Below are 14,984 nucleotides of genomic sequence, written 5' to 3'. Positions count from 1 at the left end.
TGAAACTGGCTTCCCCACTGACTTTGCTTGTCAAAAAGTTGATCCCATGACCTCAGGACGCTGCAGCCATAAGTATGAACCAGTTGCCAACCATCCGAATTTTGATCGCACGATTATGGGGATGCTACAAAGGTTGCAACTGTGAAAAATGGTCATCAGTCACTTTTCTCAGTGCCGTTGTAACTTTGAACGGTCACTAAATGAATCATTGTAAGTCAAGGACTGCCTACACTGGTCAACCAACCTGGCATTGTGGGAGTGGACAAATGACCAGAAGACAGTGATGGTGATAGATGTAGGGGTGCTGTTGTGGTTAGCCAGCAGCAGGTGCAGATGGCTGAGGAGAGCAAGGACTCAGATGAGGGGCCAGGACCAGTAGGGAGTGGACTGCTGCCTTCAGAAATTGTGGGGGCTAGCAGCAGCGATGAGGAGGTTCCTGAGGAGCCTGTGCCAAGTGCACGTGCACGAAGGATTAATCAGAGGAAAGAACAATTACAGCAGCACAGGCGACTCGGGAGTTAAGGCTGCAAGGTAACGGCCCCTCCTTCAAGAAGATAAAAGCCAGCTGTGAATTTGACGTTCTTTGCAGGAAGCAAAAACGTTTTGAAACTCCAGACTCGTGGACATTGCAGTATCGTAGTTGGTATTTGAAGACTCTTGTGTTGTGAAATATTTCTAGGTGACCTTATCTGTCATTCTTGGCAGCCTCGCACAGTTTTGGCGAGGCTTGTGTTTATCAAAGTTAATTAGTTTGCAGCAGCCTTTTAACCGGGGATTCGTAAGACTCATACAAAGATTTCTGTTCCCTTTGGTTATTGTTTGTTTTATTGGAAAAGGGTTTGGGTCAGAACAGGTGCCAGGTGATACCAAGATCAGGAAGAAGGACTATGAGACGCTGGAGAAATACCAGGGCCTGAAGGAAGACCTAGAATGGATACCAAAATTGAAAGCCAAAAGGATCACAATTTTGTAGTAAAACTGTTTTAAGGCCGCACCTCTTAAGTTGGTGCAGTGGCTCCAACCAATCCCAGGAGCAACTTCAGAGCTTTCTTGTCAGTCCAGAAGAGTGCAGGGCTAGGAATACAGATACAGATTAACAGAGGTGGAAGGGACCTTGTAGGTCATCTAGTCCAACCCGTGCTCAAGCAGGAGACCCTACAACAGTGATGGTTAATCTTTTTGGTCCTGAGTGTGTAAAGTGCATGCACATGCACATGCCCCAATCCCCAAAATGCAATGCAAGCGCCCCCTGCACATGCACCCTGCGCCCTCTTTGGCTTCCAGGTTGGTGCAGGAGCCTTTTCAGACCGAAAAAGGAGCACTGCAGGGTCCTCGCGATCTCCGCAGTTTCTCCTCCATTTCTGCCTTCCCCAATCACCGCAGTTTCTCCCTGCGCGCCCAGGCTTTCTCCTCTGTTCCTGCAACAGAGAGGCACCTGCGGAGGGTGGAACCTGTGGAGATCGGGGAAAGCACGGGCAGCAGGAATGCAGGAGAAAGCTAGGGCTCACTGGGGGGGAGAAAGGTAGGACGCACTGGCAGGGAAACTGCGGAGATCGGGCAAGGCCCCATGCATGCGCGGCAGAGACCCGAAGAGCAGCTGGCCAGCTGGAGGCGCGCGCATGCCCATTGGAACTGGGCTGGCGAGCCCGCAGAGAGGGCTCTGCCTGCCACCTGTGGCACGCATGCCATAGGTTCGCCCTCAGTGCCCTACACCATTTCTGACAAATGACAGTCCAGGCTCTTCTTGAAAGCTTCCAGTGATGAAGCTCCCACAACTTCTGTTCCACCGGTTGATTGTTCTGACTGTCAGAAAATTCCTCCTTATTCCCAGGTTGAATCTCTCCTTGATCAGTTTCCATCCATGATTCCTTGTCTGGCCTTCGGGTGCCTTGGAAAATAGCTTGACCCCCTCCTCTCTGTGGCAGCCCCTCAAATATTGGTAAGAATAGGTAAGATAACTCAAATTCCCTGGCCTTGAAAGGAAGAAGACACAGAGCACCCATAGAGATGAGAGAAGGGAATTTGTGTACAACACAACATGCACGCCCACACACACACCAAGGCTTGCGAATTTAGAACTTTAAAGCTGGGCCAGGATATGGTGAGGTTGGGTTTTTTTTGTTAGCAACTATTTCTTGGCAGAATCGTTGCTGCAACAATTGTCTTTTTCTGCAACTTACTGACCCGTCTTGCATTTGTATTCACAGTGAAGATCCAAGATAGAAATAAGCTACACTGAAGCACAAGCCTCTATTTAAAGTATCTGATGCGTTTTGATTTTTTTTTTTTAAAAAAAAAGGCATAATTGCTATTCTGCATTAACAGTCTCTGGTATGGTGCGGAACCTCCGAAATGATGGAACCAGGGGTGGGTTTCTACTGGTTCTGTCCACCTCTGTAGAACCAGTAGCTTTGAAGAGCAGCAGACATAGAACCGGTTCTATGTCTGCTACTGTTTTGGCCTGCCCGCCCGCCTGGGCTCTTACCTGACCTTTATTTCCTGATTTTTCAACTTCAGCTGCCGAACAAGGCACAGCTGCAATTAAAAAAGCAGGAAAAGAGGGCTGTTTCAAAGGCTGCTTCTCTGCACCCAGCGTGCTGATGATGATTTACAGGCGCGCAGCTCCCAGCATGCAGGGAAGTTCGTAAATCTCGAACCGGTAGTTAACCTTGTCGTATCCCACCCCTGGATGGAACTTTTTTTGTCTCTGTTTTTTTTTCCTTTCTCTTCTCCTCCCAGCAATCAAAGGTTTATATTCTATTTCCACTATTAATTACGAGCTGTTTCCCCCACCCCCCCTTTAACCTTGACGGCGGTGAAGCTCTTTAAACGGTGGAATCTGCCATAACAGTCTCTACTTATAAGACCCTTAAGGGCTATGATGTTTTCATTGAACATGCAAGGATGCCCTTTTAAAACAGGTTTGAATATTTATTTCTGCAGCTCATTGAGTAACTTGGAAATAAATTGAATCAGCACAGTAGGCACCAGATGGCAATTTCCACAGTTGTGGAATTATTCTATTACGCCCATTTGCATGCTGTCTAAATGCAGCCACTTACTGCCCTGCAAATATGAAAATTACTCAGTTATTAGCATTTCCATTTTACATGAGATGATAGGAAAAGGCAGTGGATGTGTAGATGACCATATATGAAATAGGATAGAAAAAACATTGTGTCTGAAGAAGGTGTGTCATATGCTTTTTGTGGTGTGTGTGTGTGTGTGTTGGGAGGGGTTGGCCATTTCATAAATGTTTCAATTAATTTGGGGGGATTTGGATTTAAATTTAGTCCTACCTGGAAGAAACTCACTGAAATAATTTAACTGTACAGTAGTCATCCCTACATTTTTATCAGTTTGTTTATAGATTGATCTAAAAACAATTTTTTCTTTGCAGCATAGGATGAATGTGTAGATTTGATTATGATGTTATCTGTTCAGTCCAACTCTTGCCGATTCTATGGGCCAGGTCTCTCCACATTTGAAAAAAAACCAACAATTGAAAGCTGAAGTGGTTTCCCCCTTGCGTTTTAGCCTTTTCAAGAACTTGTCTAATGGATTGCTAAATTCTAGCTTTCACCATTTTTATTTTGGATGTTATAAGAGAAAATTAAAAAAATGCATTTACATTTATAGGACATTGCTCTTAATCAAGGGTCTTCAAACGTGGCAAGTTTAAGACTTGTGACTTCCAGAACATGGCTAACACGACTGGAGGAGGAATTCTGGGAGTTGAAGTCCACAAGTCTTAAAGCTGTCAACTTTGAAGACCCCTGCTCTTAATTGTAGTTAACATGAGTGGTGTTTGTTTTGAGCTCTTCCCTTCCTAAATTGAAATAGCCTTTTGGATAAGTGAGTGGAGGTGGGGGGGAGGAGTGGGATCTCCATAAAATAAATTTTGAAGTAAAGCTAATATAAAAGTATACAAAGGGATGGCAAAGAAACAGTTAATGATATTAGAAATAAATAAGGGGGTGTGAACAGCCTGAAAATAGAAGTTGATGACAACTCCTCAGGGAACAATTTGAGTAGCTCTGAAGAAAATAAATGAAATTAGGTTAATGTAATTGACTACTAGAACTATCATTGTTCAGCCTATATTAATCCTCCATTATTGGGAGCCCTGCTTAGTCCCTACCTACTTTTTTTCTCCTACTGGGAATTCAACTTATACAACTTTACATTAGAGATGAAAACTCTCTCAGTAGAAATTAAAACAAATCCTGTTGAGGGTGTAAATAACTCTCCCAGTAGAGAAGTGACGGCAAACTTTGGGCTCACCTTATCAAAAATTGAGAAAATACCTACGTAGCTTGACTCTCCTGGCATACCATACTACCATCGTCCCAGACCAAAAGTGAAATAATTGTTTATCTCTCTCCCAACAATGTAAAAGATATATTGAGACTCTGGAAAGAATACATAGAAGAGCAACAAGAATGATTAGGGGATTGGAGACTAAACATACAAACAACGATTACAGGAATTGGGTATGTCTAGTCTATTTTTTTTTTAAAGGATTAGGGGAGACATGATAGCATTGTTCCAATATTTGAGGGGCTCCTACATAGATGAGGGGGGTCAAAATATTTTCCAAAGTACCAAAAGGCAAGACAAGAAACAATGGTTGGAAACTAATTGAGAGAAGCAACCTAGAACTAAGAGATTTCAAATGGTGAGAGCAATCAACCAACGGAACAGCTTGCCTTCAGAAGTTGTGGGTGCTCCATCACTGGAAGCTTCAAAAGTAGGCTGGACAGCCACTTGCCTGAAATGGTATAGGGTAGGATACCATAGGTAGGACAGGTATCTTGGTCTATATATCAGACGAATGACCCATTGGCATACCCATATCAAAATAACTTACCTTATGTCCGGCCAGAACTTGAAAATAACATTTAAAGTAGCACAGTATTTAAACAAAATGATTCGGTTAAGATCTGCATATGTGGGATTGATTGGGGTAGATTGCAAGAGCGACTCCAAATTATAATATTATTATGTTTTATCTATATCGTAAATTATTGTACATTATTACAATTTTATTTTGGATTGTATTTTATTACTATTTCATCTTAAATCGTATTTTGTCTAGATTCCATTTTAAATAGTATTTTATCAAATTTCATTTTGAGTTGCTTTTATTAAATTTTAGTAACAAATTGTTGCTGAACATTGTGCTTTGATATGGCCCAAGGGCTAATCAATAAAGACTTATTATTGGGTATAGGGTGTCCTGCTTCAGCAGGGCTTTGGACTAGAAGACCTCCAAGGTCCCTTCCAACTCTGTTATTCTATGTTCTATCTAGGCCACTCTGAACAAATCTGGGAGCTGAAGACCAAAAGTCTGAAAGTTGCCAAGATAGGACATTCCTGCTCCAAGAGATGAACATCGGAGACAGTGCTGAGGCTGGGCCTGAAGTTAAGGCTTGGCCCTCAACTTCAGTCCTAGTGCCACAGCTGCCACTTAAGAGAGGCCGCCCTGGGCTGTTCTCCAAGACAAAATTGCCTCCACAGCCCAACACTCCCCTGGATCTACCATGTGTTGACTAACACTTCAGGCAGTGTTCTCTTTCTGTTTGATAGGCTCTTTTGGCCTGCCTGAGGATGCTCTGGGGTGCATGTGGATTTTGTTCTTGAAGCAGCTTCAGAGAATGTTCTTTCATAGCCTCTGCAGCCTCCGAACACCATGCAAAAGCACACCTTGTTCTTGTGTGGTTTTGGGAGGCTCCGGAGGCTGCACAAAAGCACAGCCCTCTTGTGACTTCCAAAGGCTGCGTGAGAACACATCCCATTCTCTTGCAGATTCCGTAGCCTCCAAAAATCTCAAGGTGTGCTTTTTAATTTTTTTTTAATAAAAGTTTTATTTAAGTTTTCACAAAACATACAAATACAAATAAAATATCTTTTCTTGAGAACAGCGTGGCCCTGGGTTATCACTTCTCCATAGAGACATAAACTCAATACATATTTATCTTATACATTCTAATCCATATCTTATAACTATTTTCACAATTTTTTCAGTAGCTTTTCCCTTTCTTTACTTCCTGTAGCCTTATTTTAAATTATCTCATTCCTTTCTTAATTCAATTACATATCTTTTTCTAATTTTTAAAATCTTTCTAATCAATGTTTTTATACTTTTCGTCTGTCCTCTTTACAATTTCATATTATCTTTTCTCATAAAACAAATTTTCCCCTGTAATTACTAGACTGGAGTGTAACACCTTTGTATCTTTTTTCAAATCTTATTTAAAAATTTAAGTTTCATCTTTACAGTTATAACATTCATTTTCTAACCTCTATTTTATAACACATACCTATTTTCAATCGAATTCTGCTTGGTACTTTCCCTTTTTTAAAATTGTTGTTGGGTGTTGGTGAATGCTGTCCTGTCATCAAATTGTCACGACATGTCACCTTTGATATGCATGTCATAGATCTGCCATTATGCAGTAGAAAGTTTGAACCTCACGGAATAACATCTGGTTATATTATGTCTGATTATTTCTATTAAGGATGAAGTTGTTCATGTGCTGCTTTATTGAGAACCAATGTAATTGAAAACTTCACATAGATTATACTCTGTCAATATAGAGAAATTCTACCACCAGCCTCCCAAAATCATGTAAAACCTGTGTCTCCTAGCACAGCATAATGCAACATCTTTCAGATCTTTCTGATCTGAGAGCTTAAGGGAAGATGGATTCTATATACCATCTAGATCGGTTCATCTCTTGGAGCAGGGATGTCCAGGCTTGCCAACTTTAACACTAATGGACTTCAAGTCCCAGAATTCTGGCTGGGGAATTCTGGGAGTTGAAGTCTTCTAGTCTTAAAGTTGCCAAGGTTGGATACCCCTGGTCTTGAAGTTTCTTAGCAAAGCAGTAATTACATGCTCTTTCCCCTCTCACGGGGCTTGGGTCCTCAAGATTTGGACTTTATAGTTAAAATCACCTACACATTTTTAATTATTATAACAGTACATGAAGCAAGGAAGCAAAGGCAGACCTCAAATGATTTTAGGTTTATAACTGAAGCAAATAAAGAGGCAGTTTGTTATATTTCAACAAATACATTTAACTCCAGATATGGTTTATGGAAGCACTTCATAGGAGACAAAGCTACATTTCAGTAAGATCAGATTTTTATCATATCTTGTGTTAATCATCTTGAAATAGTGAAAATGATAAAAGATTTGGCCCAAATTATGCTTTTATAGGAATCACCGTTCATTCCTCAGGATATTCTGGGTGTTTTTGGTTATTATTTCAAATTTCCTAGAAGCTGCAATGTGTGATCCTGGACAATCCTTTGTATGCTGTTAAACTGCTATATTACATTTTAGCTTTATGGCAGGGTTGTTGCAACATAGCTAGCCCTTAACTACAATAAAGGTGACTGTGGGAAGAGTGACAAAAGCAATAAGGATCTTGAACCTTTACTATCTTGGAGGCATTTGTCCTTTGCTTGATCTTAATTTTAACAGAAATGCTCATGAGAAGTGGGCAAGGGGGACCCGGTACCGGTATACCTTCAAAGATAATTTAATTAGTCGCCAAGGGAAAAATGTGTTATTATTTCCAAGATCTATTTCTGTACTGGGCTGCAGCTTTTCTTTTTAAAATTATTTTTTAAAAAAATCAAGAAAATTTTTGCAGGACCACTTCATTTTGGAGGAGAGAAGACTGGAGTTATCTTAATTAAGTTATTAAGCAGTGCAGAAGTACTCAGAGCTTCTTCAAAAATCTTTTGAGTTAGACTCCTGACTCACAAGGAGTTTTGTCTGATGCTACGTTTTCCTCCCTGAATTTTCACATTTTATAAAGATTTGTTTGTTTTTTAATCCAGCAACTATTATCCAACCTATCCATTTTCTTCTTAACCTTCAATCAGATGTAGCTACTTTCCTAAAATTTCCTCATGGAAAAGACTTGCAATGGGTCTCTTGAACGGCGCTTAAGGCATTATGTAAAGTTGATGAATATACTGACTGCTAAAGCAGTGTTAATTAGGCTCCTGCAACCTTGCAATCCTCCCACTCCTTGTGCCTTTTCTTCAAGGTTTTCATTTATATTCTGCACTATTGCATTTGGAAATTACTTTGGAAACTACTAGCAGGGAACCTCAGTGGTCAATATGCTGTTATTATCCCATGAAACTCTTATCTCAACCCCTGCTAGCTTTAAGTTCCATGTAAAATCAGAGATGTACTATAGGGATGGTCAGCTGACTACATGGATCCCTTTAACTTCCTTCCTTCCTTCCTTCCTTCCTTCCTTCCTCCCTCCCTCCCTCCCTCCCTCCCTCCCTCCCTCCCTCCCTCCCTCCCTCCCCCTCTTTCTTTCTTTCTTTCTTTCTTTCTTTCTTTCTTTCTTTCTTTCTTTCTTTCTTTCTTTCTTTCTTTCTTTCTTTCTTTCTTTCTTTCTTTTTTCTTGTAAAGGATAATCTCCTGTCCTCAATTACAAAAATTAAAGTGGCATGCCATCTGCTAGCCATTATATCATGGTCTCTGACCACTGGAGCTTTTAACTGCTGACTTTGATTTTACAAGTGGGAACTGTGCAGCGGCTGCTGGCATTAGATGTACCTTTAGACTGTTCAGAACGGCTTTTAAAATCAAGAAAGTGTGTTTACTCATTTGGTTTGACTTAGTGTTAAAAACCAGATATGCATCTTTGATGTGTGCTCATTTTGAAGCAGGCCCAGACTATGGTCAATAAAACCACCATTTCGGTAAATATGCAAGTAACCTAAGCAAGGTTAGGTTAACTTAGTACAGGGATGTCAATCTCAAGGCCGGTGGGCTGGATCTAGCCCACGGAGTCATCCTAGAAACCGCAAAGGACCAGCTCGCGATGTCTCTGCCAACAAAAATGGAGCTTGATGTCACTTGGGAACTCTATTTTCACTGCAGAGGGCTGCAGGAGGCCATCGCGGCTGAAAACGGAGCCTTGACGAGTGACGTTGAGCTGGCCACACCCACCCTGCCCACGCCCACACCCGACCCCCTGAGGTCAAACACAACTCTGACATGGCCCTCAGTGAAATTGAGTTTGACGCCCCTGACCTAGCAAGATGTATTTGAATAGTAATTTCTACTTCATTTTTTTTTCTCCCCTCAACATTCCTGTGAAGATGAGATAACCCTGATCACTAGAATGCTTTGTCTCTGACAACCCTGCCATTAAACTGTGTGCATCCAGTCCTAATAATGTCTGACTTTGGGAAATTGTAGCGCGATAATGAAGTATAAATTTAGTGTGGAGCACGATGAGATTTACTGTTTAATTTTAAAAAGGCATTCGTTAGAAATAGAAACTAATCTTTGGAGATATTGATTTGTTATAGAATATGAACGGTATGTTTCCATTAAGATGGCTCTGGAGATTTGTGAGACTGAGAAGTGTGCTTTATTTTCTTCCCATTTCAGAATATGACAGATACCTAGCATCTAGCAAAACTATGGCAGCAGCTTATCTAGATCCAAACTTGAATCATACACCAAGCTCAAGCACAAAAACACACCTCAGCTCCGGGGTGGAACGTTCTCCAGGGACAATGGAACGGGTCCTGAAGGTTTTCCATTATTTTGAAAGTAACAGTGAACCAACAACATGGGCCAGTATTATCCGACATGGAGATGCCACAGATGTTTGGGTGAGTGGACTGCATGTTTTAAAACATTTTAGAGATTCTGATGTGAAAGCCATTGTCACGAGGTGAGCCAAGTAACTTGTTGGCTGTGTGACACAGATGTTGAGTGCTTTAGTTGTTTCTCCTTTGTTATGGATGGACTCTGAGACTTGAGGGATATGAGAGTTGAAGTCCACAAGTCTTAAAGTTGCTAAACACCCCTTTGCCCCTTGAAAACATTTAATTATATGAAAAAATTAAAGCTAAGAACATTCCAATTCCAATTTGCCTTAGGATTGACAGTGAAGATGTGGAGGTGATGAATAGCTTCTGCGTTTTAGGAATAATAAAACAGTACCTGATAGTATTATTTTAGATATTTTTATTTAAAAATAAACAGCTTCTTAAAAAAACTCTGTCTGATTAATCTTTGCAGCTTCTAAGCTAGAAAACAAACACTGTGTAGAAATGATATTGAAGCACCATTCATCTTAACTAATTTCCTCTTTTCTCATAGTTCAACATTTTGAACAGAACTGCCCTATCAGGGAGATGGGCAGCATATTAAACAAACAAACAAACAAATAAATAAGTGAATAAACATTTTATTATCCTTTTTTGCGATCACCAGTAGGAAAAGCATTGCAGAATATCGATTATAGGACAATTCTTTATAAGGAAAAGGTCAGGTTTGCGATAGTGTTGCACAGTTTTGAAAAATTGTATAGTCAGCCTCTCAGATCATTGGGTTAAAGCTATTACAATTTGCAAAGTTGCATTGTTTCTAAAAGAGATATCACATGGTGTCCTGAAACCCAGGCTTATGGTATTATGGTGTCCTTAACTTGCTGGTTCTTTTAGTACATCCATGAAATGGTATGGGGTTTCCTGTCTGAGCAAGGGATTGGACTAGAACAGGGGTCCCCAACCACCGGGCTTCAAAGAAGCCGGAAGTGGCTTTTCACTGTCGCGCCAGCCCCGAAGCGCCCGATTTTCCACCCCCACCCCGCCCGCCCGCTGGCGCTCAGCGGTTCAATCCACAGTTAACTCCGTTCTGCCTGCCTGCCTGTCTGGTTGTTTGGGAGCAACCCATTGAGAATAATAACTATTCGCCTCTTTTTTATCAGCCCGAAGCTGCTCGAAGCGAACGAAGGCAGGCAGGCAGGCGGGTAGAGAGCGGACACTGTGGATTGAGCTGTAATATGTGCAGCGACGGGGTAAGGGAGTAAAGCGGCAGCTTCGGAAGCTGTGGCGACAGGAAAAGCCACCCCCACCCCGGCTGCTTTGAAGCAGTTTCTTCCTGGGCTGCTGTCAGGACGATAGAGTGACTGGAGAAGACAGGAGACACCTGAGGGAGGAGGGAGGGAGGAGACACCTGAGGGATGGGGCTGAGGAGGCAGGGACGAGGTGCTCCCTGAACTTGGTGGTTTGCTGGCAGGCGTTTATTACCCCGACTAGGTAACAACATCAGATGTTACCTAGTCAGGTAATGGCGATCTTACAAGCAAACTCACCAAACTCAATTCTCTCTCCCCCGGTCCTTGAAAAATGTTTCTGCTTGAAACCGGTCCCTGGTACAAAAAAGGTTGGGGACCACTGGACTAGAAGACTTCCAAGGTTCCTTCCAACTCTGTTATTTTACTACTATGAGTCATCATGCTTGGCAAACATTACTTTCCACCTCTGTATGTCACCCAAAGCCACCCAGCATCGCTCGATAGTGACTTGAGTGGCACATACATTCAATAAATAAATAAAAATCACTAAAACTACTGAGTGCAAGCTGAATAAAACCCACCATTTTTCTGCATGAAGCTGCAGTAGAAGTTTCTTACATTTTCCTCTGTCTCATGGATTCTAGTCGTTCTGGTCACTGTGACTTCCTATACTTTCTTAATATTTTTTATTCACTTGCCAGAGATATAATATTTAATATTGGACAAGGAACTAAAATTTCAGCCATCTTTCAGTGTAAACGTGTGATAACTTTGGTTTTTGCAAGGTCATGTATGAATGTTTATGGCTAATGTTTCATTATTAAACCATCTTTTTCAGACACAATTTATGCAAAGCATTTATTCTGTTATGTCATTCCCTTTTATATCAAAATATGCATTTGAAAGGTACTCAGAAAAACTATAAAACACAATTTCCTGTCAAACTAAATAAACATTTTATTCTTTTTCCCCTCCCATCTTTAGGGCATAATTCAAAAGATAGTGGACTGTCACAAAGTAAAAAATGTAGCCTGCTTTGGTTTACGACTTAGCCACCTACAGTCCGAGGAAGTTCACTGGCTGCATCTGGACATGGGGGTCTCCAACGTGAGAGAGAAATTTGAAGTAGGACACGCACCAGAGGAATGGAAGTAAGATTCATTTCCGTCTTATGAATGCAAGACGTTGGATTTAATTGCCTGAGTGTATAAATTGCACCGTGGCACAGGTTGAGATAACCACGGCGAAGTTTATGAGGAGAATGGTTTTTTTTCTTGCTGCTTTGGAATAGAGATGGTGTGAAACTGGTTGTTTTGGCAAAACTGCAGAAAGGGAGATCTGTTTTTAGGGTGATGTAGAAGATGACCAGGCTGAGCCTGAGGGCAGGGTCAAACGCATCATCAGTTTGAAGTCACTACGCCCCCTTAAGAAACCTTAGTCCAGCCTCTTCCCTCCTCTCCCCCCCAAGCCTGTGGATGCTGATCTGGTGCCAATTTGCCTTGACTATTAATAGATCAGATTCTTTTAGTGGTGCGGTGGCCTAGAGGTGAAGCTCTCATCTCACAATCAGGAGTCTGTGAGTTCAATCCTAAGCAGAGGCATATATTTATCTCTCTGGGCACATCGAAAATTTATCTGCTGAACAAAACTCTGCATTGGAGACAGGAAGGGCATCTGGCCAGTAAACGCTCAGCTCCATTCAGTTGCCCAGACTCCACCCCACAAGAGATTATGGGGCGTTAAAAGAAGGTGATGGATGATTAGTAGATCAGATTCTTGTGTGTAGGTTGCATGGAATAAACCCATATAGTGCTTTTGCACCCTATCCTTGTTCCTGCTTTCTTGTGCCTAACAGATTAGGGTAAAAAATAAAAATAAAAAAGGAGGGCAATAAATGCAAACAGCAAGAGTAAGGGGAGTGGCTGGCAGTCTCAATTGAATACAAAGTTGTGATGAAAGGTCTGTCCCAAATGGCTTATCTGCTGTTCCAAGCAGTTGACAGCAGGAAAAATGGTCCTGCTTATCTGCTTTGCATTAATCTTGCCCACAAGGCAAAGAGGAATGGTTTCTAACATGTGGAAGTCCATGAGTGGAATGAAGAGCAGTGGAAGGAATAAGACGAAGAGAGAAATCAGGGAGTAAAGCAAGAAGACTAGCTAGTAATTGTTTTCTGCAAACACCCAGACGTCTGTCTATCTTAAGCTGTTGTCATGTGTTTCTAACTTTATTTTTTTTTTTAATGTGATCGTGTGTGCCATCTTGTGGATTGTCTTCTGGAATAGAGCATGCACGTTCTTTAAGCTTAATATGGTGATTTATTTATTCAGAGATTATGTACTTTACAAGTAGTACATGGCCACATGTTCTGGCTTTGTCTGCCTTTCGGAACAGGGGTCATAGATTGAGAATTAAAGCCCTCTGAAATAACACTCTCTACACTTATCTGGAGTGTAAGTTGTGGAGAGAAAAAAATGCAGCCTCCCCTCTGAATATTGAATATCTTGAACGTATTAAATATATCAATATATCTATTATTTTTTTCAAGGTCATAAGTTTTTGTTAAAAAAATAGCTATAAAATATAAAAATACACAGTTTCATCTAAGCTTTCCCTGGTGCCCCCAAATCTTAATGCATTATGGAATGGAGGCATTTATTTAACAATCCTGTTATATCTGATGTTCAGGTGATCAGGTCCTACAAAATCCCTTATGAAAGCACTGACAGTGGCGATGGTGGAGTTAAATTATTCAGAATATTTCCAGTGTGTCACTTCGTGCTTTATCAAAACTGTGCAGCCTGCCTTGCTGTCTTAAAATGGGGGATAATGTAGAAGTTGCTGTCAGGTTTTTCTTAATACCGTAAAGCAAGCATTTGGGATCAAATGACAGCACATGTAAAAGTTTTAAATTAGCATTTTAAAAAATGGAATTCGGGAAGAGTGTTTCAATTTAATGCTTTGCTGCATTCTAATCATATATTAACTGGAATTCTTGTCTGAACGGCTTTAACATTCTTTAAAAGAAGAAATCTTAAAAACATATAAAAAAAGGCTTAGTAATGCCAGCAAGAATCAGGAAATGTGATGGCTTATTTCTGGTATTTATGAATACTTTTTCAGTTTCTTTTCCACAGTTAGCTAGAAGACAGTTGCCGTGATTTGTAGTATGTTGGAATGAACATCAGGCTTAGATACACACACAAGAAACAGGCTAATAATAGCTGCTTTCTGGCCATATCTAGTTAATATTTCCCTTTTTATATGTAGAGAGAGACTTCTCTGGAGAAATATATAAGTGCACCATCTCTGTCTCCTATTTTTCGCAATCGGATCTCTACTGGTGTTAGCAGAATGTTAATGTGCGAACTTTAGGAAGTACAGTATACCAACGAGTTTACAGAGTGATTTATGAAGGTTGTTCAGTTCATTAAAGTTTATCAACAACATAGTGGGTAAGGTACATTTCTGGAAACCAGGATTATACAGATTAACAGAGTTGGAAGGGACCTTGTAGGTCATCTAGTCCAACTCCCTGCCCAAGCAGGAGACCCTGTACCATTTCTGACAGATGGCAGTTCAATCTCTCCTTGAAATCTTCCAATGATGAAGCGCCCATAACTTCTGAAGGCAACTTCTGTTCAATTGATTAATTGTTCTGTCAGAAAATTTCTCTTTATTTCCAGGTTGAATCCCTCCTTAATCAGTTTCTATCCATTATTCCTCATCTGGCCTTCAGGTGCTTTGGAAAATAGCTTGACCTCCTCCTCTGTGCCAGCCACTCAAATATTGGAACATTGTTATCATGTCTCCCCTGGTTCTCCTCTTCACTAGACTAGCCAGGCCCAGTTCCTGCAACAGTTCATCGTATGTTTTAGTCTCCAGTCCCCTCATCATCCTGGTTGCTCTTCTCTGCACTCTTTTTAGAGCTGTGGTGGCAAACCTATGGCACGCATGCCAGAAGCACACGAGCCATTGCCCCAGATTAGGCCCACTGCGCATACGCACGTGCCTCCTGCCAGCCAGCTGATTGTCGGCTATCTGCCCCCCATGCGTGAGGGGCAGGGCGTATGCAGGAGACACACGCGCATGTGCATAGGCAAGTGTTGCGCACACATGCACAGGGTGTGG

The 14,984-nt window shown here is 41.3% G+C and overlaps 1 protein-coding gene across 21 annotated transcripts in view; it reads left to right on the top strand.

Moving 5' to 3' along the window:
• The window catches only part of PTK2 (protein tyrosine kinase 2), a 216,056-nt gene that overhangs the window by 91,131 nt on the left and 109,941 nt on the right, over window positions 1-14,984 (top strand). For 20 of the 21 annotated variants that reach the window (XM_087962246.1, XM_087962244.1, XM_087962247.1 and 17 more), the window contains 2 exons: window positions 9,437-9,663; window positions 11,841-12,007. In XM_087962246.1, the coding sequence (XP_087818372.1) occupies window positions 9,469-9,663; window positions 11,841-12,007 (362 nt within the window). In that variant the 5' untranslated portion in view covers window positions 9,437-9,468. Of the gene's footprint in view, window positions 1-9,436; window positions 9,664-11,840; window positions 12,012-14,984 lie in introns of those variants that run through there. The other variant, XM_087962248.1, reaches the window with a different exon arrangement.

This window comes from Notechis scutatus, chromosome 3 (assembly GCF_049901735.1).
Source record: "Notechis scutatus isolate UNSWTSFEM ecotype Mainland chromosome 3, rNotScu1.2, whole genome shotgun sequence".
NCBI lineage: Eukaryota > Metazoa > Chordata > Lepidosauria > Squamata > Elapidae > Notechis > Notechis scutatus.
The sequence above is the reverse complement of the archived record's forward strand: the minus strand, read 5'-3'. Positions and strand labels throughout refer to the sequence as shown.